Genomic DNA, 23,981 nt, shown 5'->3' with positions numbered 1-23,981 from the left:
TATATTTTATATAACCACACTACAGACGGACAAGCACCTGTTTTTATGCGTTGTGGTTAGCAACAACGACGGTAACAGCATCGCATGTCCGCTTGTTTATGGTCCACATAAACCTTTCACAATAAAGCTCAAGATCCTGTTGAGACTTTTCAAAATAAACTGAATCACGCAAAAGAGCAGATCATTTACGGATGAGAAGTAAAAAAGAGCCACCAGGTGCTAAAAAATAAACCTTAGACTCAAACGTTAGAACAGGTTTTTTCCCGCAGCACGCCGTGTAATAAATACTCACAAAGAAAACGGCGGCCTTTACAACTTATGTCTAAAAATGTATAGTTTCATGCATCTATTAAAACACTCGACTCCAGCTACATGACGTGCAGCTGGAAACACTCCCCGCAAGACAAGTTGCCCGAGATTCACAGAATTTACAGAAAATGTTACATTTTTGTGATTTATATCATTATCGGGACGATAGAATTCTTATATCGGGATATGAGATTTTGGTCATATCGCACAGCCCTAGTCTTTAGAGTATTTAAAGTGGGCAGGAAATGGATTGGGGGCCATTTTGAGAAGATGCTGTCTGTGTGTGCATGATATTGGCAAGAGACAATAAAGCAATTACTTCAGTTAAGAGAGTGAAGACTGATGTTTCCCTCACCACACCTCTCTGCGTAACAGTTTACTACCTCATGTCTGTACCCACACCTCAAGATAGCATCACCCAAGAACCGGTCTTTAAGCTTGCCACGGTGCAAAACAGATAACCAGTTGCCCCAGGTTTAGTAGATATGTGCAGTCATTATTCCCTCACTCACCAACCAAAATTGCTCACTAATACCAATTACTGTAAGGTAAACCACTAGTTATGTTATTTACTGGCCTGACTTTTATCTGTCATTACTGCCATCATTGCCACCCACAGCCATGCATTAGTGGCCTTTCTATGCTACTGGTAAAGTGAAGAACACAGAAATAATCAGCAGACAAGAGTATCAAGGGGAGAAAAAATTCACAAAAAAATAGTCACAAGTGCTCACTGGTGGTAACGTCACCAAGGTATTATAACAGGCTGTGAAACTTGAAGACTAGTTTATCTAAGCTACTCATAACCAAATGAGCAACACATTACTGGATAGTCACTTGATGCTATTTACATCAGACAAGTGTTACTGGCAATGTAAAAAGAAAAAAAACTGTAAGGCAGGGAAAGTACATTAGCTTTACAAGCTACAGTCTGGGTATTGAATTTCTCTATGTTTTAAAAGGAGAAGGAAGCTCACTGTGGCTGCCGCCACATAAATAGCTGGCTGTTCAAATAATCTTGCCTACAATTACACAGCACACTTTAATTTTGCTGGATCACACAAAGGAACTCACTTATACGTCCTAATCTTTATATTTAACACAAAACCACCACAGTCAATGCGGCAAAACACCAAGCAGATCATTACAGATATACTGTATGATTAACTTGATACTTTGGGTTCTTAAACCTTTTTTCTTCCAACGTGTTTATGCCTGCTGACAAAAACAGCTTCATATTTTTGGTCCAGGAAAACGCAAGTCTGGGTGCACTTCAATGAGCTGTTGTTAGTATTCTAACTTGAAAGGGTTTTTTTTTTCTAGATCATCATTACCGAAAAACATAAACGTCTGAAAATGACAGAGACACTTCAAATGCTTCATCACAATTAGACTTCCAGTTAACTACAATTTAAAAACACGTGGCACTGCCATACATCTGGTACAAATTTAAACCAAAAAGTATGACTGGGTTGTACATAAGGTCTGCTTATTTTTGCCATGCCTGATTATGATAAAGTATTAACATTATGCGACAATCTTTAACTAGCATATGTTAGCTGACTCACAGGCGAAACCCAATGTAACCTTAACTAACACAGCACTCACTACTTAAGTCACACGATCCTTATCGTCCATTTAGAGTTATTTAACATTAGAACAAGCGATTGTAGTTTCCAAAGCTAAACGAGTCGACCTTGCGTTAAAAGAAATCAACTGGTCGCCGTGACAACACTGAAAACAGCAAACGCGTCAGTGTTGGCATTCACGCCAATAATTTGCACACAATAACACCGCAGTTTGACTAAAAGAGAAAATTAATTCAGGTTTAACCAGTCAAATATCCAAAGTGCTGGGGGAACTACCTGCGCACGAAAGGTACACTTACATATTGGGTTATAAAGGCAAAAGCTCGCTAGCTAAGTTTGTAGCTAAGTTGTCACTTAGTATTGCGTCACATTTAGACTACCATTTCAAAGGTTAGGCTAAATAAACACCACAGAAAAACAGCCTTCCCACCACCTCGCTGCTTACCTTCACATAGAGTCACTATAAGTATAATCCAGGGCTTCTCTGAACATGTTATGGACTTATAAATCCATACCATGTACAGTTCGCCTGCATTGCTGCCATCTTGTCCTAGACGACAGGAAGGGAGAGCTCGCTCTCGGTAACGCCACCATCTCCCACATTTTAAACACTAAATAACTCTTGCATATGAGCTTCCAGAAACACCACACCGAACCCACGTCGTAGCTACACAATTCAAACGCGTCTCCGTCTTCTTTGGGCAGCGTTGCCCATCTCTGTAAAGGGTGTCCGTTACCCTGTCTAGACGCACCGCTCCGCGGGCCTGCCAGCCTCTAACATGTCTCTTTTCTCTAGGAACTGGAAGCGAATGTTTGCGAACTGACGGCATTGGCCAGTCCAGATTAAATGATTACAGAGCAGGTGCAAAGATGGGGGATTCACTAGTTCGTTTCTGGGAAGTCGGTTAGACAGAAAACAGTACACTACAATGGGGAGCTTTTTTCATAAAAGTAAATAAGGTATACTGAAAATTACTGACAACATACATGATAAAGACAAAGGGGTTGAGAAGGATGAGAGGAACAAAAGAATGAACACAGAGATGTAGCTTACATTTGAAGTATAATAAAACACAGGCAAAGTGTTAATGCAATACTATAGTCCCCTTCGGGTTTTGCCAGGATGAGATGGATTTATAGCTAACATCAATAAATGACAATGTGAAATACAATTTCCAACTTTTGTTTACATATATTCAGAATAATAACAATAAAGTTTGAATTGTTAATGTGATTGCTTCATGATTTGTTCCTCTAGTAAAGTGTCAGCAGCGTACTTACTATAGCCTAGTAAAGTTAGAAGAAAATAATAAAAATAGAATATGAAAATGTACAATCCAAAGGCAGCAGCATCCTCTTTTTAGCCACCCTTCTATCATGTGTTCTAAAAATAAGCTAGCTAATACTTACTCTAGGCTTCACATTGACACAACCCCTAATGCCCCAGATAGAAGGTATTTGCTTAACCGATTGTCCAAGCACATCTTCATTCCACTCCTGACTTTTTTTTTCTTTTATTTTAATTTATACTGCTCACCTGATCTGCTGTGAAAAGACCAGCAATAACAGTTTTTTTTTTTTTTCTAATTCTGATCCTGGCAGAGATATGAAATCTAGATCAATATGATGAAAGGTAGGACTAGTGATGCCAAAAACATGCTGACTAGCCTTCAAAGGAAATACAAGCTGAAATCTACTACTCAGACAGGCAGGAGGCACCCAGCTGGCAAAAAAGCTGCCCATAAGCCCCTTGTGTCTGAGTCGACCAGCTATAATGTAATCCACCAAAAGGCATTTGTCTTTGTCAGTCCTCATCTGTCCTCACCCGAGTTACACACAACAAATAACAGAGCCTGCCCGGTCAGCTGGAAAACAGGTGTGAACACCTCTTGTCTAACTTGGTTTATCTTGGGTAAACACAGCTGGGATGATAATGAGGGTAATCAGAAGAACCCACATGTGCAGAAGGCCCCGTATATAAATTCCTTTAGCACTGAAGACCGAACACGGCGTTGCTGTTGCTGAAATAGTTTGTATGGACGAAAGAAGAAGAAAAAAAGGTAGCAGTCTACTCGTGAACTGGCTCCGTGGTCTTTTGCTTTGGTCTGCTTGGATTTTGCCAGACGGTTATATGAAAGTGCGCGCTCTCGATGGTTATCGTTTGTCTCCCCCTATTGGCCAGTGAGGTGGCCAGCAGTCTGCAGCACAAAACAAGCTTTGTTTTACTGATTGCCATATTTTTCTGTAATTTCAGTAAACAACGTATTTGTTTTAATTTATTTATGTATTTTTATCTACACAAAAATGACTAATAAGCCTAGGGGTCAAGGTACAAGTGACTGACTGACTAACTACTAGAGGCCGCCTATAGATCAAAATTGTAACACGGGTTTGCAGTCGCATAGGAATCACATTAGCAGATGCACATCACAGTAAACATAATTTACAAGGCACATTTAGAATTTCATGGTATTTTATTTATTTATTTACTTTTTTAAAAAAAGAATAAAATTGAGAAAATGCAAATAGACTATAGTTTTAATCGTGTAAATCATTTTTCTTACACAATGTAGTGTACAGAACATACAATGTAACTTTAGATAAACTGCACTCAGAGGAGCAGGGCAAAAGGAACACTGTCAAACTCGCTTTCGTAGAGATCGGCGCTTTATTTTGAAGGACTCGCGCCGGAACTCTTATTGTTGTTGCCACTGGCGGAGCGGAACACTAGTGTCACGCCATTTTAAGACATCGGCGAGCCGTTGAGCGGCTAGTCGCTTGATGGCAATGTGATCGTCTTCTTTGAAGCTATGCCGATTACGAAGTGTTTTTAAAAACGTGCCATCGCGTTATTCTTTGAGTGTTCACACAATTGATAAAGACATTTCTAACCTAGGTTACTCTTCCAGCCATGTCGACGGAGGCAACGGCCGAACAGGTAGCTACACGCAGCGGGTCAAGCTAACCCGTGCTGAAAAGAATGCATGATTTACACCGTGTTATTTTGGATAATGTTAGCAAGTTGACAAAGCGGTAGTATTTGCTTATGTTTCGACTTATTCTACGTCGATTTTAGCTAGTACTAGTAGCAGATATGTATGTTTGGGTTATGACTGAAAGCCTCAAGTTTAGCCCGTCGTTCGCCATATTGAGTATAAGCGTTTGTAGTAAAGTCGCGATTTAACGCTTGTTGTTAAACCAATTGAGTTAATTACATTACATTTTTGTAATCTATTAGTACACATTAATCGAATGTAGTCTTAGTCGCGCCACGTAAAAGGAGTTAACATGCCAGCTAATTGGACATTGTTCTGTATTTGTAATGTGAATTACCACCCAAATATTCGTAAATTTCTTTACCTGCAGTGTGGTAGTCAGTTATTCTATTATTGACTACCATAGAATACTAAACCTACTTACGTATGTGCTAAGCCTCAGGATGGGCCTCACTTAGCGCTTGGCCCTTAGATTACTTGTTCCCCAGCACTGTTCAGAGGCATAACTATGTTGTCCCTGTGCCTTTGTGCTGTCTTGCAGGCAGCAGCAGAATATATCCCTGAGAAGGTGAAGAAGGCAGAGAAGAAGTTGGAAGAAAACCCATATGACCTTGACGCATGGAGCATTCTGATTCGAGAAGCACAGGTTTAGTGACACAGAGTTGTATTCCTGGGGTTAAGGAAACTGGGGAATAAGGGTGGTTGGGCTTGGGTTATAAACTGTTAGAATACAAAGCAGCCATAAAATCTTTTCCTCCCATGACTGGTTTTTGATATGTTGAGTGTGAGGTGTCAATGCATTTTCCTTCTTTAGAACCAACCCATAGACAAAGCAAGGAAGACATATGAGCGACTTGTCTCACAGTTCCCAAGTTCTGGCAGATTCTGGAAGCTATACATTGAAGCTGAGGTTAAGACTTTTCTTTTGTTTTTAATTTTATTTAGTGTGCATGGCTGGGATTTTTGTTTTTTCCACAAATGATCAACAATGTGATTTTCACACGACCAAACTGTCTTACTTTAATGACCAATAAAGTCGCAACTCTTATTTTGGATCGCTGAGCCTGCCTACTTCAGCTGGAACTATTGGTCCTAAATTTTGTAGTTTTCATTACAAGATTGCCATCAACAGTCACGATTAACAAGTGATTTAAACCTGAAGGACATGGATTGAACATGCGTGAAGAACGATGTGAAATGCTTTATATTTCCCAGGCTTTTGCTTGACTTCTTAAGAGTTGTGCCTTTTTAAAAATTCAAACAAAGGGGGAATTAGTTCTAACAGTATCTTTTCCACAAAATTCTTCTTATGTTCCCAGGATTTTAAAGTACACATTTTCTGCGCCATATTTTTAATGGGGTAAAGTGCATTTGTTGCATGTTTGGTCTGCAACAGTATTAAAACTATTTTAATAGTATTGGAGTGCATTAGCCTTTTATTCACTTGTTGTGTCAATTTATTGCCTCCTGTGTCATTTCTTTTGGGTAACTGTATAAAAACATTTTAACTGTGTGGCCCTTTCTTTCTCCCCACTCCTCCTGAAGAAAAGTGACCCTATTGCCTCAATGCCATCAACAGGCTTCGCTGCTACTGATAGAATGACTTTTTATCCCCCCCCCCTCCCCAAACAAATAATTTTTGCTAACCCAATAAAATAACCTTGATGCCCTTCACCTTTGCAAAAGATGACTGCAACTGATTTTAAACCAGTGCTTTCCAAAAGTTACACAGGAAGTTGCACCAAACCATCAGACTTTAGTTTCCAGTTAAAAGGCCACTCCTGCCTTCTGGAGACTTGCTACTTTTGTGCTGTGCACCGAATGTGGGTTAATTTGAGGTTCTAGTGGCTGTAGTTGGCTGGTTGAGGGGGTTTCTTCCCTGTGTGAAGTTACATCACCCCCATGTGTCCACCCCTGGTCTTCACACACAGAAATACAGGGAGAGATGTGCAGCTACCTTTTCTAAACAGACTAGTCTTTTCTAAAACCACCAGTAGCAATTTCCTTTATTTGCGTCAGTAAAGCATCACTGTTAAAGTCCACACTTTTTAGGCCCTCTAAAAATATCAGTATCAGAGTTGCCTACTATTACTGTTATTATTGGGTTATTGCTTGGTAATCTGCTGCAGACAAGCTAGAGGGTTAAAATAAAACAGTTGCATCTACACATCACTGGTGCCCTTCTGTTTTTTGTTTTTTGTCTGGAAGCTTGACTCGTAAACAATATTTTTATTTAAAGTCGCTTTATTTAAAAAAACAAAACTTGAACAACTTGAACAAAACTTCTAACTTTAGATGTTTGCTTAGGATCCATTTTTTTTTAAAGCAGAAAGTAACTATAAATTTTAAACGAATAGTAGATACACCATCTACTGTCAGCTTTAAACAAAGCTGTGGACCTGCAGAAGACATGACAGTAGACTGATTTTTTTTTCCCCTGTACATAATATTAGCATTTACAATAAAATGCAAAGTAAATAAAATGTAAGCAGTACTGACATTAAAAGCTTACTTAACTTGAAATGCAAATTTTTTTTTAATGTGCGTAGGTTTAGAGGTCAGCTAGTAGCAACAGAAGAAAGCAGGGAAGAGCTCTAAGCAAGTGTCAGATTTGTTATATGGATAAGCATACTCGACTAATAAAGCTGATTTTTGAATCTGAACTTATACAATACTTTTAAAGTTTGTTTGTTTGTTTTTTTTAAACCCACGTTGTTTAGTCCTCTTTCCCTACCAAACACAGTTAATTCCAAAACCCCAAACCCAGTTTTTATTCTGGCATATTTGCATTGAGCCTTCTGTTAGCTGAAATAACAGTCAATAATTAAAGGCATAAATAGCTAAATAACTAAAGGTTTTTTCCCCCAGCAACAGAAGGGCTTTGTGTACTATCGTAGTTTGATGTATGTGTTAGTAATATATGTAATTTATTTTTTATTTTATGATAATGTAGAAAGAAAGTCTGTCTGGTAAGTATGTGGGGGAAGATCTCAACTTAAAAAAAAATTAAAGAGTTAAGTAGTCAAAAATCGTCATTGTGTTCTTCACTTAAAGTCGATGCAAAATTCTTTTGTGTGTGTGTGTTAGGCACATTTTCTAAAGACCTCATTTGCAGATCATAGCATGTCTTCTTCATAACTCACCTCTTTTGAAGACCTAGTTTTCGAGACCACAGCTCAGTTGGGTTTATGTTGAGGCAGCACATTGATCAAAGTACAAAGTTGTGTCTGATTAATATAGGCACTGTATAGTGAGACTAACCAGCTGTTTTTAACTGTTAGACTGAGGTTTATCTATATTTTGTACCCTTACTAAAATATTTTACACGCAGTTTGTAAGAAGAGCTTAATGGGGCTAACTTACTTTGGGCTTCCTTCAGGGTGCATTAACTTGAATGTTTGAGTTATACAGCATGAGCAGCCTGTGCTATGATGGATAAAAATGTTTTGAGAGGAAACAACAGGGTAAAGTGTGCCTACCTTTGTTAAGTTCGTGTCTTGTTTTCTCTCAGAGTGGATCCTCCTGTATAACCTTTATGACAATGGGAACTAAATGCAGTTGAGCTACTGTGTATTCATATATAAACTGCAGATTTGCGCTACCTTAACAGCAGTGTTGAGAGATAGCAGCCAGTACTGTATTCATTTGTTGGATGGTGGACCTCAAAAATTGGAAACTTAGAAAATCCGCACTCTTATACATTAGGACCATTTTGATTTCTCAGAAACTAGGTCACCCCAAGGAAAGTTCAGTGTAGTTATCTTCAACAAATAGTGAAGAAGTTGCGTTTAATTTTTTTAATAGAAATTATGTGGCTTTACTAATCTTCTGCCTTGAAGTGCTTTCTCTACTTTAAGCTGTTTGTATAATTATATTCATGTTTTTCTTGTGAGCTTTCCTTTTTTTCAGTTAAAGTAAGCTGATAGTAAGCTTTGAAGCATTAACAAAAAGGTGTGTTGCAGCAAGTCATCTCAAGTAGAATTTTGTGCTTGACGCGATTATGCAACTTAGTGCGAAAAGGGATGTGGCATGTTAAATATCAGGAGGAGCTTTTCAGCAACCACCTAGGCAGATGCATCCAAACAAAACATCACTGCAGTGTAATTTGTGCACATTATGTAACTTCTCTGTTCCAGTATTACACAAAAACAGGATTTGCATCAGCTCTAGTAAAAGCTTTTGCTGACAAAGCTACCTGTGGTTCGCTCACACTTAACCCTTTCAGCAAGTAACCCAACCAAATACACTACATTTTAGAAAGCTTAGAAATTCTAGTATTAAATCTTATGCCACTTCTATTCCTATGTCAAAGCTTGCTTAAATAACTAAAGTTTTACTTAGTTACTATATACATCGAGCGATAGATATTAAGCTGGGCATTAAAGAGTTTATAATCTTAGGTTCAACTGCCTTGGTACATCATTTTTTTATCAACAAAGTACAGTGTTTGGTGGTAAAGGTTTTTTAACTTGAATATTTCATCAAAATTTGATGTGATATAAGTGTCCCCTAGATTTTTATTGTATTTTGAGCAACATTTACATTCGAAGAAAAGTTTTGTCGCATGCAAAAGTTGCTGCACACCTTTGCAACTTTTCCTATTTTAACAGTATTTAACAATATTTATTTATCTTCATATTTTTTGGAGTTCAGTTTTACTCGGTGACGGCCAGTAACAGAGGTTTTGAAGAGGTGTTCAAAGATTTACATGTCACTGTATTCTTCCTCTTTTTTATTATTAAAGGTTTACTGGTGCTTTATGTCTGGGTTTGTTGTTCTTTTTTTAAAGAGTAGAAAGTGTAGGTTATTTCTTAAGCGCCTTAAGACATTTCCTAATGACTGAAAAAATTTGAAAATTGAGTTCCACCGTTAATTAATTGTACTTGACCTCGAAACTTTTTATGCTATGTTAATGTTATTCTTGTAGGTCTAAAATGGCTTTTGTACATACCAGTGCAGTTACATTGGGCCTTACAGCCATAGGAACGTTGCAGTCTTAGTATTTTTAATAGGTCGCACAAAAACAACTAGTTTAGAATTTGGTCCACATTTCTGTGTAAATATTAACATTAATCTGTAAACTGTCTAAGCTGCAGTGTCAGGACATTGTTAATAATTTCATGACATCTCTGTGACTTTTTACTTTTAAGCCTCCTTAAGTATGTTATAGCAGTGACCTTTGCTTTGTCAGTGTAGCCATGCAAAGTTATTGTTTTTGTTACCATAAGCCTAATTCAGCGCACTCACCCCGACCCCGACCCCCCCCCCCCCCCCCCCCCTAATCATTTTTCAAATTTTTATTATTCCACTATGGATAAAATGGATGTGCTTACACATTTCTACAGTGCTTATGCCACAGAAATAACAGCCTTACCTCTACGTACCGGAGGATGGTTTCAGCTCATTTGTAGTAGGCCGTAAGAAATTCATCGCTGCAAATTTTTACTAATGGATCGAGCACACCTGAGGCTTTGAGCTATGTGGAAAAGGGCCCTTTTTTTTTCTCTGAATACTGGATTTCTCAGCCTGAAGTCCAATTTCAGTATTTTTCCTGGGTAACGTGGCGCAACTAATATGACAATAAACCCCTTTCTAAAAGTAGTTTGTCATTCTTGTGTGAATTTCACTTTGTTGATCTTTGAGGTCGTGCGTGCGTTTGTGAATGGTTGTTACATTTGCATGAATGCATGTTTCCGATAAGCCATAAAAGTACAGGAAAATTAACATTGCATTACACTCTTATTTTCAGATCAAGGCTAAAAACTATGACAAGGTAGAAAAGGTAAGTGTCCGCCTCACTCATGAAATCTGAAAGTGAAATTTTAAAATCTGCGAAGGGTGGTATGACTTCCTAAATACACTAGTTAAGTATTGTTTCTGATTACAAAGGGAATACGCATACAGACAATTATAGTACCCATTAAAAAGCACCTGGAAATGGTGATTAAATAGAAAATATTAATTTTATAAATCAGTAATAAGTCTTTGAAATGTTAGAAGTGGGTTAGTCGCTTTTTTGAACTCAATTGATGACACTTTGGGGGTTTCTTCTCACTAGGTTTCCACACTAGCAGTGTGTCTTTACGTGTCTTTAAGCTTTTCAACATTTATCCCCCTTATAAATATTAAATAAAAACAATAATTTGATATACATGAAATACATTTAGGTCAAAGATTTGAACATGAACAAATCTGGTATTCTGGGTTTAACTTCATGCCGTTAAATGTAGCAATCCTGCTACATTGTAAACAGATGATCTGCATCCAAAGTCAAATAGTTAAGAGAAAGCGTTGTGACTGTATATGACATATAAAAGTGTGTTTCCATCTGCTTTGTTGTTTAACATCTTCTGGCCCCTGTAGTTGTTTCAGAGATGCCTAATGAAAGTGTTGCACATCGACCTGTGGAAATGCTACCTCTCATATGTTCGAGAGACCAAAGGAAAGCTTCCCAGCTACAAGTAAGATGACAAGCTGCGTTGTTTTATTGAGCATTTATTTACTGCCATACAATTTTACACCTCTTCTGCTTGCCATCAGAGAGAAGATGGCCCAGGCTTATGACTTTGCCTTGGATAAAATTGGCATGGAAATTATGTCATATCAGGTATGCAAATCTGAACAATGTATTTGTACTAATGGTATGAGTGTTTTTTAAACTACTATTGCATAACCGCTATCTGTTACTCTTTCAGATCTGGGTGGATTACATCAATTTCCTCAAGGGAGTGTAAGTGCTTTTTGTTTCATGACCTTATTGTTACTCAGCTCTCTTAGCATCTCTTTAATGTTGAATTTTTTGTTTTATTAGTGAGGCTGTGGGTTCATATGCAGAGAACCAGCGAATCACCGCAGTACGGCGGGTGTACCAGAGAGGCTGCGTGAACCCTATGATCAACATTGAACAGCTCTGGAGAGATTATAGCAAATATGAAGAGGCGGGTGGTCCACCTTTTTCTGCTCTTAAATGGAGTTTTTGGTTTTTCACCATGAGTACCGAGTGACTGGTAGACTGACTTGTCTGTCTCACAAACAGGGTATCAATGTACATTTGGCCAAAAAGATGATTGAGGATCGAAGTAGAGACTACATGAATGCCAGGAGAGTAGCTAAGGTGAGATATTGCACAGTGTCCCAAGTATGTACAGGCCTACGTGCAGTCCTTTGTCCTGTGTACTCTCATTATAAAGCTAATACAGATTTCTGTATTGTTTACATATTTCAGGAGTATGAGACAGTGATGAAAGGGCTGGACAGGAATGCACCATCAGTACCACCTCAGAACTCCCCTCAGGAAGCACAGCAGGTGGAAATGTGGAAGAAGTACATTCAGTGGGAGAAAAGCAACCCACTGCGCACAGAAGACCAGACCCTCATTACAAAGAGAGGTAACTGTTTGTGGCCAAGCTGTTGTTGGTAAATCTTATTCTGTGTTTGTGTCGGGAGGACTGTAATTCCAGTTGTTATGCTGATATGTAATTTTTTAGTACGTTTTCAACTGTAGTCAGTGGGTAATGCATGACATGTGGGATTGAAGCCACTAGAGGGCGCGCATTGACACTTTTCTCCATGTGCATTCTTGAGATGTGCTTAACCTCAGCTGTTGAAGAGCTAATATTTTAGTCACTAACTCTTATTTTTTGTGGTGCAGTGATGTTTGCCTATGAACAGTGCCTGCTGGTCCTGGGCCACCATCCTGACATATGGTATGAGGCAGCACAGTACCTGGAGCAGTCCAGCAAACTTTTGGCAGAGAAAGGGGTGAGAGATGAACCTTATCATTGTGAAATTTAATGTGCATTTTTGTTTAAAGGCTCTTAAGTATTTTTCAAATAAAGCCAAACTTCAGCTCAAACAGTCCCATAAGTCTGTATTTCTCCCCCTACCCCTCAGGACATGAATAACTCAAAGCTGTTCAGCGATGAGGCGGCTAACATCTATGAACGTGCCATCGGGACTCTTCTGAAAAAGAACATGCTTCTATACTTTGCTTTTGCTGACTATGAGGAGGTGAGGGTCCATTACGAACTCTGCACACTCTGTAACCCAGACTGAAAGAGGCACGCTGGCTTATTGGCACATTTCCTTTTCTGCTGTCTTAGAGTCGCATGAAGTACGAAAAGGTCCACAGCATCTATAATAAGTTGTTGGCGATTGAAGACATCGACCCCACACTGGTCTACATCCAGTACATGAAGTTTGCAAGGAGAGCCGAGGGCATCAAATCAGGTCGCACCATCTTTAAAAAAGCCAGAGAAGATCCACGCACACGCCACCATGTGTACGTCACCGCAGCGCTCATGGAATACTACTGCAGCAAGGTAAGAACACGTGATCAGATGTGTAGTGTATGAACTGTGTGTTTTTCACGCATACACGTCTAAGGGCTTTTTTGTTGTTTTTGTTTTTTTGTTAAAAGGATAAATCAGTGGCCTTTAAAATTTTTGAGCTTGGTTTGAAGAAGTATGGCGACATTCCAGAGTACATACTTGCATACATCGATTACCTCTCACACCTCAATGGTACGTAACAAGTTCTGTGGGTTACTTTTGATATCAAAGAAATAGTGATGGCTTAGTTTCTTCCTTTGTAATGCAAAAATGTCTCCTGTTGTTGTTGTTGTTGTTGTTGTTGTTGTAAATAATCAGGGGTTTTTTTGGTTTTCAGAGGATAACAACACCAGGGTTTTGTTTGAACGTGTCCTCACCTCAGGAAGCTTATCACCAGAAAAATCGGGGTAATGTCAAATATTGAATAAATTGCATACATGTACCTTTGTCATAACTGTCGATATCAATGTTTATTAACTGTGATGTGTGTTTTGTTTTTTCAGTGAGATCTGGGCCCGGTTCCTTGCCTTCGAGAGCAACATAGGAGACCTAGCCAGTATTCTGAAAGTCGAGCGCAGGCGTTTCATGGCCTTTAAGGATGAATACGAGGGCAAAGAAACGGCCTTACTCGTAGATAGATACAAGTTTATGGACCTCTATCCCTGCTCCACCAGTGAACTCAAGGCCCTTGGATACAAGGTGTGTGTTTTCCTATTTGGCGTCGCAGTATCCTGTTCCCACTAAAATAAGCAGATGCCAGCTTTTCTGCTTACATGAACTATACTTAATTTGTATCTGCGTCTTGTTTGTAGGATGTGTCACGTGCCAAACTGGCAGCACTTCTCCCAGAGACTGTGGTGGCACCCTCTGTACCTGCTTTAAAGGACGAAGTCGACCGTAAACCTGAGTATCCCAAACCAGACACAAATCAGATGATCCCCTTCCAGCCACGTCACCTTGCCCGTACGTAGTCCTCAAATCCAGTAAACCCACGAGTACGATGCATCTTTCCACTGCTCTCTCTGCTGCATAAAGCATGAAAGGATTCATCTTTGACGTAGCTTCTCGTGTTTCTCCCTGCAGCTCCAGGTTTACACCCTGTCCCTGGTGGAGTTTTCCCAGTCCCCCCAGCTGCTGTCATCCTAATGAAGCTGCTCCCTCCGCCTACGTGCTTCACTGTTAGTAGCAGCAGCTTAACACTTATCAAGCTCATATTTACGGGCAATGAATAAAATATGTTAGGAACAGTTTTTTTTCCCCTCTCCTTGCTGCTTGGATTCAAAAGAGTGTGTGATTGTTTGTTGCTGCAGGGTCCCTTTGTTCAAGTGGATGAGCTCATGGAAACTTTCAGGAGATGCACACTTCCTGAGAGTAAGTCTGCATTTAGGATGAATCCAGACAACCTCTATTTTTAGTCACATTAGAAGAAAAGCTGTGGTGATGGATGCTGTAGTGACAGAGCAGCTGTTTTACACTGCCTAATTGTGTGTTAACAGGTTGTTGTACTTTTCATTTGACCTGCTTCTCTTCTTTTTTTTTTACCCCTGCTCTTTGTAGCTGTTGATGCTGCTGTAGAGCTGATCACTGGTAGACAGCCTGATGTAGGAGGGGAGGGCAACGGATCCATGGAGAACCACACTATTGCCAAGTCACTCAAGAGGCCTAACGCAGACTCAGACGAGGAGGATGATAAAGGAGCGATTGCTCCTCCCATACACGACATCTACCGCGCACGCCAACAGAAGAGGATTCGATAAACTAAAGAATGTAATCTTTAACCACTGGTCCTATAGGATAAATGTACATGTCCACCTGACAGATTATACATCAGCTGATCTTGGTACAGAAGAGAAGTGTACACACACAAACCTACAGAAAGTCTGCGCACCTGAGTGTTTTTGTGGCTTTTGTTTTGTCAGCAGTTCTTATTTTTAAAGACTGACCATGATACTGTACAAAATTTTTAATTCAGCCTTTGATTTTGGCACACCTCCCAGTTTTGGCAATGTTTGATGAGGAATTGCAAAGTGGAAGCAAGCTCCTTTTTTCCCTTTCCTTTTTTTTTTTTTAGATAACTGGAGGAAAGACAATTTCTTTCAATAAAAGTGAGAAAAAAGTAACCCGACTGTGCTCCTTTTTTGGGGGGGGGGGGGGGGGGGGGTTGACTTTGAAACTGAAGTAACGCTTCATTGTGACAACTACCAGCAGGGGGCACAATATAAAACTTTACAATTTTTGTGGGAGAATCGATGTTTTGTCTCTAAATGTGATAACTAAAGACTTAAACAATTAGTTGGTTAGCAGCATTTTGCTGTCACTACCAAGCAGATCTTCATTTCATGACAAATTCGAAAACACTGCACATAAGCAAACATTTTTAATATCAACCAGCTGCTTGTTTTCACATGGTGCTCAGAAGGTAATTTTCTACCTAGCACAGCTTTGTATGCTCTTTAGCAACATACAATCTGCCCAATCCATAAGACACAAATTCTTACAGAAGCAAAAACACAATGCATATGATGCAAATAACGCATATAAAGTAAAGTAGTTGTCGGTCTTCTCTTACAGCTTTTAGTAGTTTCAAATTATTACAGATATTTTAGTTTTGTGATTTAGTGTTCTAGCTTCAAATTATCTCAGGACTCAGTAACCATTCACTTTCTTATTTAACAAACAGGATGAAAACTGTTTCCCATTTCCTCTTAAACTCAGCTGAAAGCAACATTAGATTTCAGTACTGTCAGTCAAGTAATAAAAAAATGAATGCAACGGTCTGTTTAACACAAAAATAATTTGTTAAAGTAAACTAACAACTGGAACACTGATGGGTTTTTCAGCATTCTGGTGGCAAATTATTTACGTTTGTTTTTGTTTTGTTTTTTTTCAGTTAAACACATTTTGTGTGGAATCTACAAATTTTAGATCCTTCTTAAGTTTATATAGTGTTCCATAGAAATATGGAAGCAATTTCCTTGTCTCGTGCAGAGGGTTTTATTGAACCTTACTTAAAAGGCATTGAAGCTGCCACTAAAATGGAGCTAAGGTTTTCAGTTACAAAAGAAAAAAAGCACAAACATCTGTTTTGTTGATGTGATGCGACAAACAAAAACCCAGAGGGTTGATTCTCATGAATGCGTCTTATTGTTTACTACAGTTCAACATCAGACTTTCAAATTTCCAGTTTCAAATTTCCGTTTGAGGGTTACTTACACAAAGCTATACTGTACATCGCATTGAGAACATTTTGACTGGTAACACTGTTTCTATTGCACAAACACACGGAACATTTACATCTTTAAAAAAAAAAAAAAAATCTGGCAAGCAGATTTGCCCTTTTCTGCCTACAAAACATCAAACCATCGAGATGGTTTGCAGTGAGAAAAGGGGGGGAAAAAATCACTAAAGAACACTTGGTTCATTTTGTCTTTCTCGGAAAGTAACAGTTTCATTTAAAACTTCATGTTAGTGTCCTGCACCAAAAGAAAACGTCAAGTTCCTTAAATAATTAAGATTATTAAGATTCACATTTGCGTTCAGTAGTCTAAATAAAATCCACTCGCTGACATGGACGTTTTCACATCATCTGGATTGCTTTGGCTTTTTTGTTCTTTACCTTATAGTATATGGTCTTTTTAAATGAATAAATATTATTGTAACAACATGTTGATACTGGACAATTTATTTCCAAAGTACTGAACGAATATCTCCGGATGGCCTTTATAAAACTGTCCAAGCAGCCGTCTCTTTTCTTTATCAGAGAGCGTAGGGCTCTCGTGGACTGTCCGCAATAAAGACACGAGCTCCTCTTTAGTGGTTTTTCGTGCATTTTGTGAATACACCTCAGTGCTTACTCTTGTTGAGTACGCTGATCCTGGAGTAAAGAGAGACAGAAAACCAAAAATTAATTCCTCTTTATGCCCCCAGTTAACAGAAATAGCAGTTAAATATCTGAATGTACGCAATGATGACTGTGAGGAGGTAAAGATCTGCAAACCTGTCAACATATCTGGATCCTTCCCTTTCACAATATTCGTTATTCTGTCACTAACCATCTTGTGCAGTGAGACAGGAATCTGGTGGGAGAGACAGCGAAATATTATAACTTCTCCTACAAACAAATATGCTGTTCCTTGTTTGTAGGGGCTGTAAAGGACATAAGATAACATCCCTCCTACAACACTGGACACACACTAGCAAAGAGACAAACTGGAAACACTCACTTTGAACAGATCACAGTGGTTATCCATCATGAACAGAACCATCAAGTCCACCTTTCCTTTGGAGAGTCTTCTGCTGTAGACAATGGCACGTGAGAAAGACCTTTTCACTGCCATTCTGTTCTCAATCTAGGAGAATTATCTAGGGTTAGTAAAAAGCCAGCAAAAATGTACAGACTTCCACAAGATACACCCTTAGCGCTGACCTCTTTGTGCAGTTTGACCTCCTCCGGTTTGGCTGCAACAGACATGAATCTCAGGAGCCGACGCAGCTCCTCCCTGCTGCGAGAGTCCTGCAGCTTCAGGCTCAGCTGGAGCGCTTCCACAGCTTGCTCTCGCTTCCCGTTCACTGTCGATAAAGCACAAAATTTGCATTAGAAAGGCAGGGATGCAGTTACATAAACCTAAAATCTGATTCACATCTATTACTGTAAACTTGTATCTGTACAAAATATCTGACAGAGCCTTCTCATACCGAGTAGTTCGGAAATGCCGCAGTGGATATCGAAAATTTGGTTGCTAAGCAGAGGTGGCTGTTGTGTGTGTCCGTAGTGCTTAGTCAGGACTTGATACAGTAGTCTTTTACACCGGATCAGGTCGTCTCCACAGGCGGCCAGACCTCGGCTGATCTCCACCACCAGTTCATCAGGCAGAAACTCCAGACAGTCCACTGCTCCTGACATCCACTCATCAGCCCTGAAGAGAGGACAGTATTATGATTTAATATTTATATGTGAATTTGAAATTTTGCCTTTATTATTAGAATTAATAAACAAAGTTCAAGACAGTCTGAAGTCAAACTGAGGTTTTGCAGTTTTGTGGTGTGCATATAACTACTACATGTAAATGCAGGGACACTACACAGTTCCAATGAATAACCATTATTACGATGACTCTTATCTCTACACCTCCACATAATTTTACTACCAAATAAAAAAAAGCAGTGGTCAATTGGTGAGCGCTTTTCTTTAAGTTAAAGAGCAGGTCAAGTGGAAATAGACATGCTGTGCCATTCTATACACATTCTACGTCTGCAGAGCAGCAGAAAATGAGTATCAGCAGACCAGCTAATCTGGTGAGGCGTGGCGTGAAGGTCTTAAAGTCTAACAAAGGTCACCAGAAACACTCATGTGAATTGATCAACGTTTATAAAACGAAGAAGAAGAAAAAATGAGTGGACTTACTGAGCCTCACCGAAGGCCTTCAGAACCTCTCTGTCTAGGTAGCTTGATGTATACAACAGGTCCGGGTCGCTGTCCATGCCATGTAGGGCACGCCTCGATGTCTCCTTACCCTCTAACAAGCTCTCCAACAGGGGGAGCTCTATTAACTGCAACAGTCTGAACACTGCCTGCTGGTGCCACACTTCATCTACAACTGTGAAAACGCCATATAAGTCACAAATACACAGACACGTCGAGAATGCTGTGTCATGTTCAGCGTGAAAACACGACGCCTGTTTTATGTCACGCTCATCAAAGACAAACACAAAGCAACTTACGCTCTTGCGAGAGGCCGAGGTTGATCATCTGAGGGGTAATCGTCGAGCTGAGGTTGAGGTTTCCCAGCACGTCCTCGAGTGATTTGTCTGTTTGCGCTTCTTTCCTGCACAGTTGCGTAATAGCAGCAATCAGTCAAAACAGAGGAGGCAAAATAAACAGACATATTACAGGAAGAGAAGTGGCTTCAGTAAACAAATGTTTTATGGAGTATGTCTGATTCGCTGTTTTGATTGTGCATATTTGATTTTAAAAAATTCTTATTTTGCAAATAAGCGTTTTGCAAATATGAGCTATTTCTGACTGAAATTAAATAGGACAAACAGGATTTCCATTAAACAAAAGCCACTGTTTTCCCTGTTTGTTTAAATTATACCTATTAAGACTGACTTAACCCATGCTGCAAATAACAAAAGCCTTGTCCAAACACTAAAACAGCATATGGGTCCTTTGAATCTTTCATCTCTCATTACAGCCATCAGACCTGCTGTCTGCCCATGTCTGTCCCTCCCACAACAACATCAGATTTTAAAGAGATCAAAAGAGTGTAAACACAAAGTGCTGAGGCCATGTGTTGCAGCCGTATTCTGCCAACCTTTGCTATCCTGACAGCCTCTGTAAAACTCTGAACTCTCCAGCATCAAGGTAAAGGACATTTTAAAGTTTAGATGCTCACCACAACATTTGTTTATATGCTTTCAAGCCGAGGCAGATGAGATGAAGCCAAGAAGAAGAAGTTTGATCGAAATCCTTACAGTTTACTAATGTGTGCAAGTGTTTTATGTGAGCAAGTCTTTATATCGTTAATTTAATCTGATGTTAGTTTTGATACATTAGTGGTGCATTCATCTTGGCCAGATATCCCATGTAAAAGAGATCCTTGATGTCAGTGATTTAACTGGTTAAATAAAGCTTAAATAAATTTAACAATAAAATGTACAATTTTGTGTTTCAAAGGTGAGCCACAATTGGGAGGTCACCCAAGAAGTTAGTGTTGTGCATGTTATAAAAGAGGCCTCACATATTAACATAACACCTTGATTGCTGATGGTCGTAACTTGATCTATACTAACCTGAAAATCATTCCACCCGTTTTTTGTTTTTGTGCTCAGCTTTATTTTCAGTATTCAGACAATCACGCCATTATGATGTGGCACAGGAGGTAAAGCAGGTTGGCTACTGACTGAGAGCTTGATGGTTTAGGGTCTGACGTGTCAAAGTATCCTTGGACAGTTGCTCCTAATACATCGATCAAAGTGTGAGTGTGTGACTGTTATGTCAAAGCTGCTTAGAGATAGAACAAGGTGCTTATATGAATATAGGTGAATAAGGCTTGCAGTAGGAAAGCGCTTTGAGTGCTCAAATAAGAGCAGAAAAGCACCATGTTAGTACCATTCCAGTCCAAACCCTCAATTTGAAAACAAATCAAATATTTGGGAGATAAATCAGTATGGTTTATATCTACCTAATCATTATTTATAAAATACTAGATTTGGGGGAAAGCATTAACTAAAAATTATCAACTGAAACTGAAAATTTGTGAAATCAATGCATGACTGAATGTTCTGACTCTAAAACCTTTTGTTCATGTCAAACCAGTTTTTAGAAATCTTACTATCTGAAGCTAAACTGGATTTAACAATTACCTTAAAGGAATGAGAGCTAAGCAAATCACAGATTACATCTGAAATAGTTACTTTATGTCTGTACCTTTCCCGTAGAGGACTATAGCCCTTCGTGTTTCTTTCAATGCTCGGTGAGTCATAGCCACTCTCAATGGTATTAGTGGAAAGGGAATTGGTGCCAGTCAGCGTAGAAGACGAGTTGTTTTCTGGACTCAGGAACCTGTATAAACTGAAACTGCTGTCCTCAAATGTAGTTTTCTTCTTTTCCTTCCCAAATACTTTAATTCCCACCGGCTCAAATACCCTTGAGTCCATGAGCGCCTGACAAAGTTTGACAGCTTTATAGCGGGGTACTGCTTCATCTCCAAAAAAACGGTTGAGGGTGATGTGTGCCAGCACCACATCCACTGCCTCTGAACCCAAGAAACAGTCATGGTAAGACTTCAGGTTGTGACGCCGACGCTTGACCTCCACGCGAGTATGCAGATTTGAAATGATGCTGGTCCAGATGTAGGTGGCTCGGAAAGGCTTCCCAGCCATGCCTCGTTCTGATGGAAGGAGTCAAGAGAAAGTGTTAGAAAGCTGTGACTAATGATTAATGATGATATTGTGAGTTTTCTTTCACTCCAGATAGCCTAACCCATGTTCTACTAACTACTACCACATCTTCAACAATTGATTGTGCAGTTTGTCAACAAATCTTCTTTCCTGTTCTGTGTTTGATTGTTGGGTCTTTCCTTTTTTTGTCTTTGGAAAGAAAAACAAAAAAAACTGTGTCATCCACCACAAGCCAGACTGGTGAAAGAAAGCAGAGCTAGCCTTGTTGAGATGTTGGTGTGGCTTTCATCTCACAACAGGAAACATTTAAAGCCTGCTGAGCAAATGTTAGGAGTGAATCGGAGAGAGGCTCGCTGAGGCCAGGTGCCATAAATCAGGAACTGACAGCAACAGCCAGACTCCATGTTATGATAGCACAACATGACAAAAATGATTACTGACCTATCTGTAAAACTGGAATGTGAAAAGCACTTGGGAACAATACAGCGGCAAGCAGATGTTCTCCCACTCTTTTCAAAGATACAACAGCTCATTGAGAACACAGAGAAGTGTGTGCTCGCTAATCTCGGTGATCTGTTGCCTAATGACATACAGCTACGTCAAACCACTTCTTCCTCTGGGAGAGAAGAAACTGTCCTCAGTGCAGATTTACATATCGGGAAAGAACAACTGGGGCTGCAGCTGTTCAAGGAAGAACACCTTGCAAAGGTTTGTATGCATAATAGGAACATAACATGGCGATGAGGCACTGATTTGAAATGTTTATTTCATTACTTTAAGACACTGAGAAAAGATCTAAATCCATACTATGCACATGGCAGTCAAAAATAAATGTAAACTCCCAATGAAAGACAATTTTTTTTAAAGAGTTACCATGCTTTTTGTTCAGCGTAATTAGCAAAAGGAAAGAGCTGCATTATCACAATGAAATCCTTGATTTAGGAGTTGCAGCAAGACCATCTGGAGAATCCCTTCAGGGGTCCCTGGATTAGCGGGATTACCACAGTAAATTCGGATTTGATCAATTTCTATTAATGCTCGTTAAAAAGAAAAGAAAAAAAGTGGGAGGTCAGATATGGATCAAAGCAATCCTGGGAACAGGCTGTGCTCTGTCACCTCTTGTTGCTTGCGCCAGGTTGAGATTTGAGCCCTGTTTGCATAGTTGACCCCAGTCACCTTCCCTATGACTATTCTCCTCTCTCTATAATAATAATAATAATAATAATAATAATAATAATAATAATAATAATAATAATAATAATAAAAGGGAGAATGCAAGGAGTGTCAGGTCTGCATTTCAGCTCAGGATAATAGTGCACTTCTGTTTGTACACATCAGTGGCGGTAAATAATCGCACAGGGAGCATTCAGCACTGTGATCATTCCCTCGTGGCTCATACAGGTGTTCCTACTGCAGTAAAGGGAAAAGATTTAGATTCTTTTCTTTTCTTTTCTTTTTTAACAAGAAAGAGGACCAATGCTTAAAAAGAGGCCTAAGATGAGAAGCAGTGCAGCACCATCAGACCTAAAACAGCAGGTTCTTAATCGCCTGTGGCAGGTTCCTTCATTCGTTCAACATGTTGTGACTAGTAAGATTAACTGATCAAGCTTTAGGGCACAACTTGAACACGCTATGGCTGAACCCCGTTTGGCTTTTTGGCCCCTATGGATTGGGATCCACATCGTAGACGCTGGCCCACGTCCACACAAAATACCCTCTTCTACCCGCTGTTTTTAACATAAACACTGCCCCACCTGCTGCTACACTGAGCAAATGTCAAACTGTCCCAAAAAAAGTTGGGACCTATCAGTTATTAACTCATTCTCTGAAGAGTTAACAGAGCATAAAAAATAGGCTGGAATTTATGAAGGTCATCCTCCTTTTAAAAGTATACTTTCTGTAAAGATTAACCGTGGTTTGTCATTTTTCACAACGATTCGACTTCACTGAATCAAGCTTTCTGATTTCTTTCCTGCTCCAGACGCACGACGTGCGTAAAATCCATGAAATCTACATTAAATTGGGATTTAATGTAGACACATGTCGATAACGCAGATTACAAACCTATGTAATAAAAACTCCTCGGATTGCAACAATATATTTACCACACGCATAAAAAAAGTAACATCTGGCTTGGTGAAGTACCTGAAGTTGTTAAATCGATCTTACCTGGTGTTCGATGAACGAAAACTTCCTCCAGTGACTGTAAAGAAAGCCATTCAGACCATGTCCCGGTCTTCAATACACACCGTGACACTCGCAACTAAACTACAGTCAACGCCGAAACTGTCTCCTCCCACCCCGATACATTATTCATGACCCAATCACCGCCTTCCCAGCGTGATAACGAGGCTCTCACTGTTTCCCTGAAGTTTAACAAAGGCGCATTAAGTACCTTATTTTGCATCTTACATTTTTTTTACGCTTATCTCCACCAACTGAAACTAAATAAATGGAAGGCGAGCGATTACTACCACTGTTACAATCAAACAAGGTTTCACTATCGGCGTTAGCTTTAATTATTTTATCATAGATTTGGTCATTATAATAGGATGCAGTGTGATCTGCAAAGGTGCTTATAAAAAAACCTCCCTGACTGGTGCAATCTGGAGTTACAGTAAATGCCTTTCATTTTCAAGTAATGCTCCAGCATCTAGGAAGCTTTCACATAACCTTTTACTTACTAGGTCACACCCTAAAAGCTTACAGTGGAAGTAAATCTGGCCTGATAAAGACCTGCAGATATAGCTGTTCCCAGGAAGATGGGAAGATATTAAACATTTTTTCAGGATAAAGTTCTAATTTAAGAATAAGGACATTTTGGGAGGGAGAGAGAGAGAGAGAGAGAGAGAGAG

The 23,981-nt window shown here is 39.4% G+C and overlaps 3 protein-coding genes across 6 annotated transcripts in view; 1 reads left to right on the top strand and 2 right to left on the bottom strand.

Annotated features, from left to right (window-relative positions):
- Positions 1 to 2,694, bottom strand: part of hipk3b (homeodomain interacting protein kinase 3b) — a 44,562-nt gene extending 41,868 nt beyond the window's left edge. For 3 of the 4 annotated variants that reach the window (XM_006779993.3, XM_087837768.1, XM_006779994.3), the window contains exon 1: positions 2,344 to 2,694. In XM_006779993.3, coding sequence (XP_006780056.1) covers positions 2,344 to 2,416 — 73 coding nt within the window. In that variant the 5' untranslated portion in view covers positions 2,417 to 2,694. Of the gene's footprint in view, positions 1 to 1,917; positions 1,993 to 2,343 lie in introns of those variants that run through there. The other variant, XM_006779995.3, reaches the window with a different exon arrangement.
- Positions 2,695 to 4,614: 1,920 nt separating this feature from the next.
- On the top strand, positions 4,615 to 15,344 carry cstf3 (cleavage stimulation factor, 3' pre-RNA, subunit 3). The gene is made up of 20 exons (XM_006779992.3): positions 4,615 to 4,836; positions 5,436 to 5,540; positions 5,709 to 5,804; positions 10,644 to 10,676; positions 11,258 to 11,355; positions 11,435 to 11,501; positions 11,590 to 11,624; positions 11,706 to 11,832; positions 11,931 to 12,008; positions 12,120 to 12,282; positions 12,546 to 12,655; positions 12,788 to 12,904; positions 12,997 to 13,215; positions 13,314 to 13,416; positions 13,562 to 13,631; positions 13,728 to 13,923; positions 14,037 to 14,187; positions 14,308 to 14,402; positions 14,535 to 14,595; positions 14,782 to 15,344. The coding sequence occupies exons 1-20, from the start codon at positions 4,810 to 4,812 to the stop codon at positions 14,979 to 14,981; spliced, it is 2,151 nt and encodes a 716-aa protein (XP_006780055.1). The 5' UTR covers positions 4,615 to 4,809; the 3' UTR covers positions 14,982 to 15,344.
- Positions 15,345 to 16,092: 748 nt separating this feature from the next.
- depdc7a (DEP domain containing 7, paralog a) lies at positions 16,093 to 23,400 on the bottom strand. The gene is made up of 9 exons (XM_006779991.3): positions 23,296 to 23,400; positions 20,654 to 21,116; positions 18,946 to 19,049; positions 18,629 to 18,821; positions 17,920 to 18,140; positions 17,651 to 17,793; positions 17,448 to 17,573; positions 17,222 to 17,300; positions 16,093 to 17,098 (listed from the first exon to the last, which is right to left on the bottom strand). Exons 2-9 carry the CDS (start codon positions 21,106 to 21,108, stop codon positions 16,875 to 16,877), a joined length of 1,545 nt encoding a protein of 514 aa, XP_006780054.2. The 5' UTR covers positions 21,109 to 21,116; positions 23,296 to 23,400; the 3' UTR covers positions 16,093 to 16,874.
- Between the last annotated feature and the right edge of the window lie 581 nt (positions 23,401 to 23,981).

The sequence above is a fragment of the Neolamprologus brichardi genome, chromosome 1, assembly GCF_056152115.1.
Source record: "Neolamprologus brichardi isolate AB-2024 chromosome 1, ASM5615211v1, whole genome shotgun sequence".
In the NCBI taxonomy this organism is placed as follows: Eukaryota; Metazoa; Chordata; class Actinopteri; order Cichliformes; family Cichlidae; genus Neolamprologus; species Neolamprologus brichardi.
Note: the sequence above shows the minus strand (reverse complement) of the source record. Positions and strands in the feature narration are given on the sequence as shown.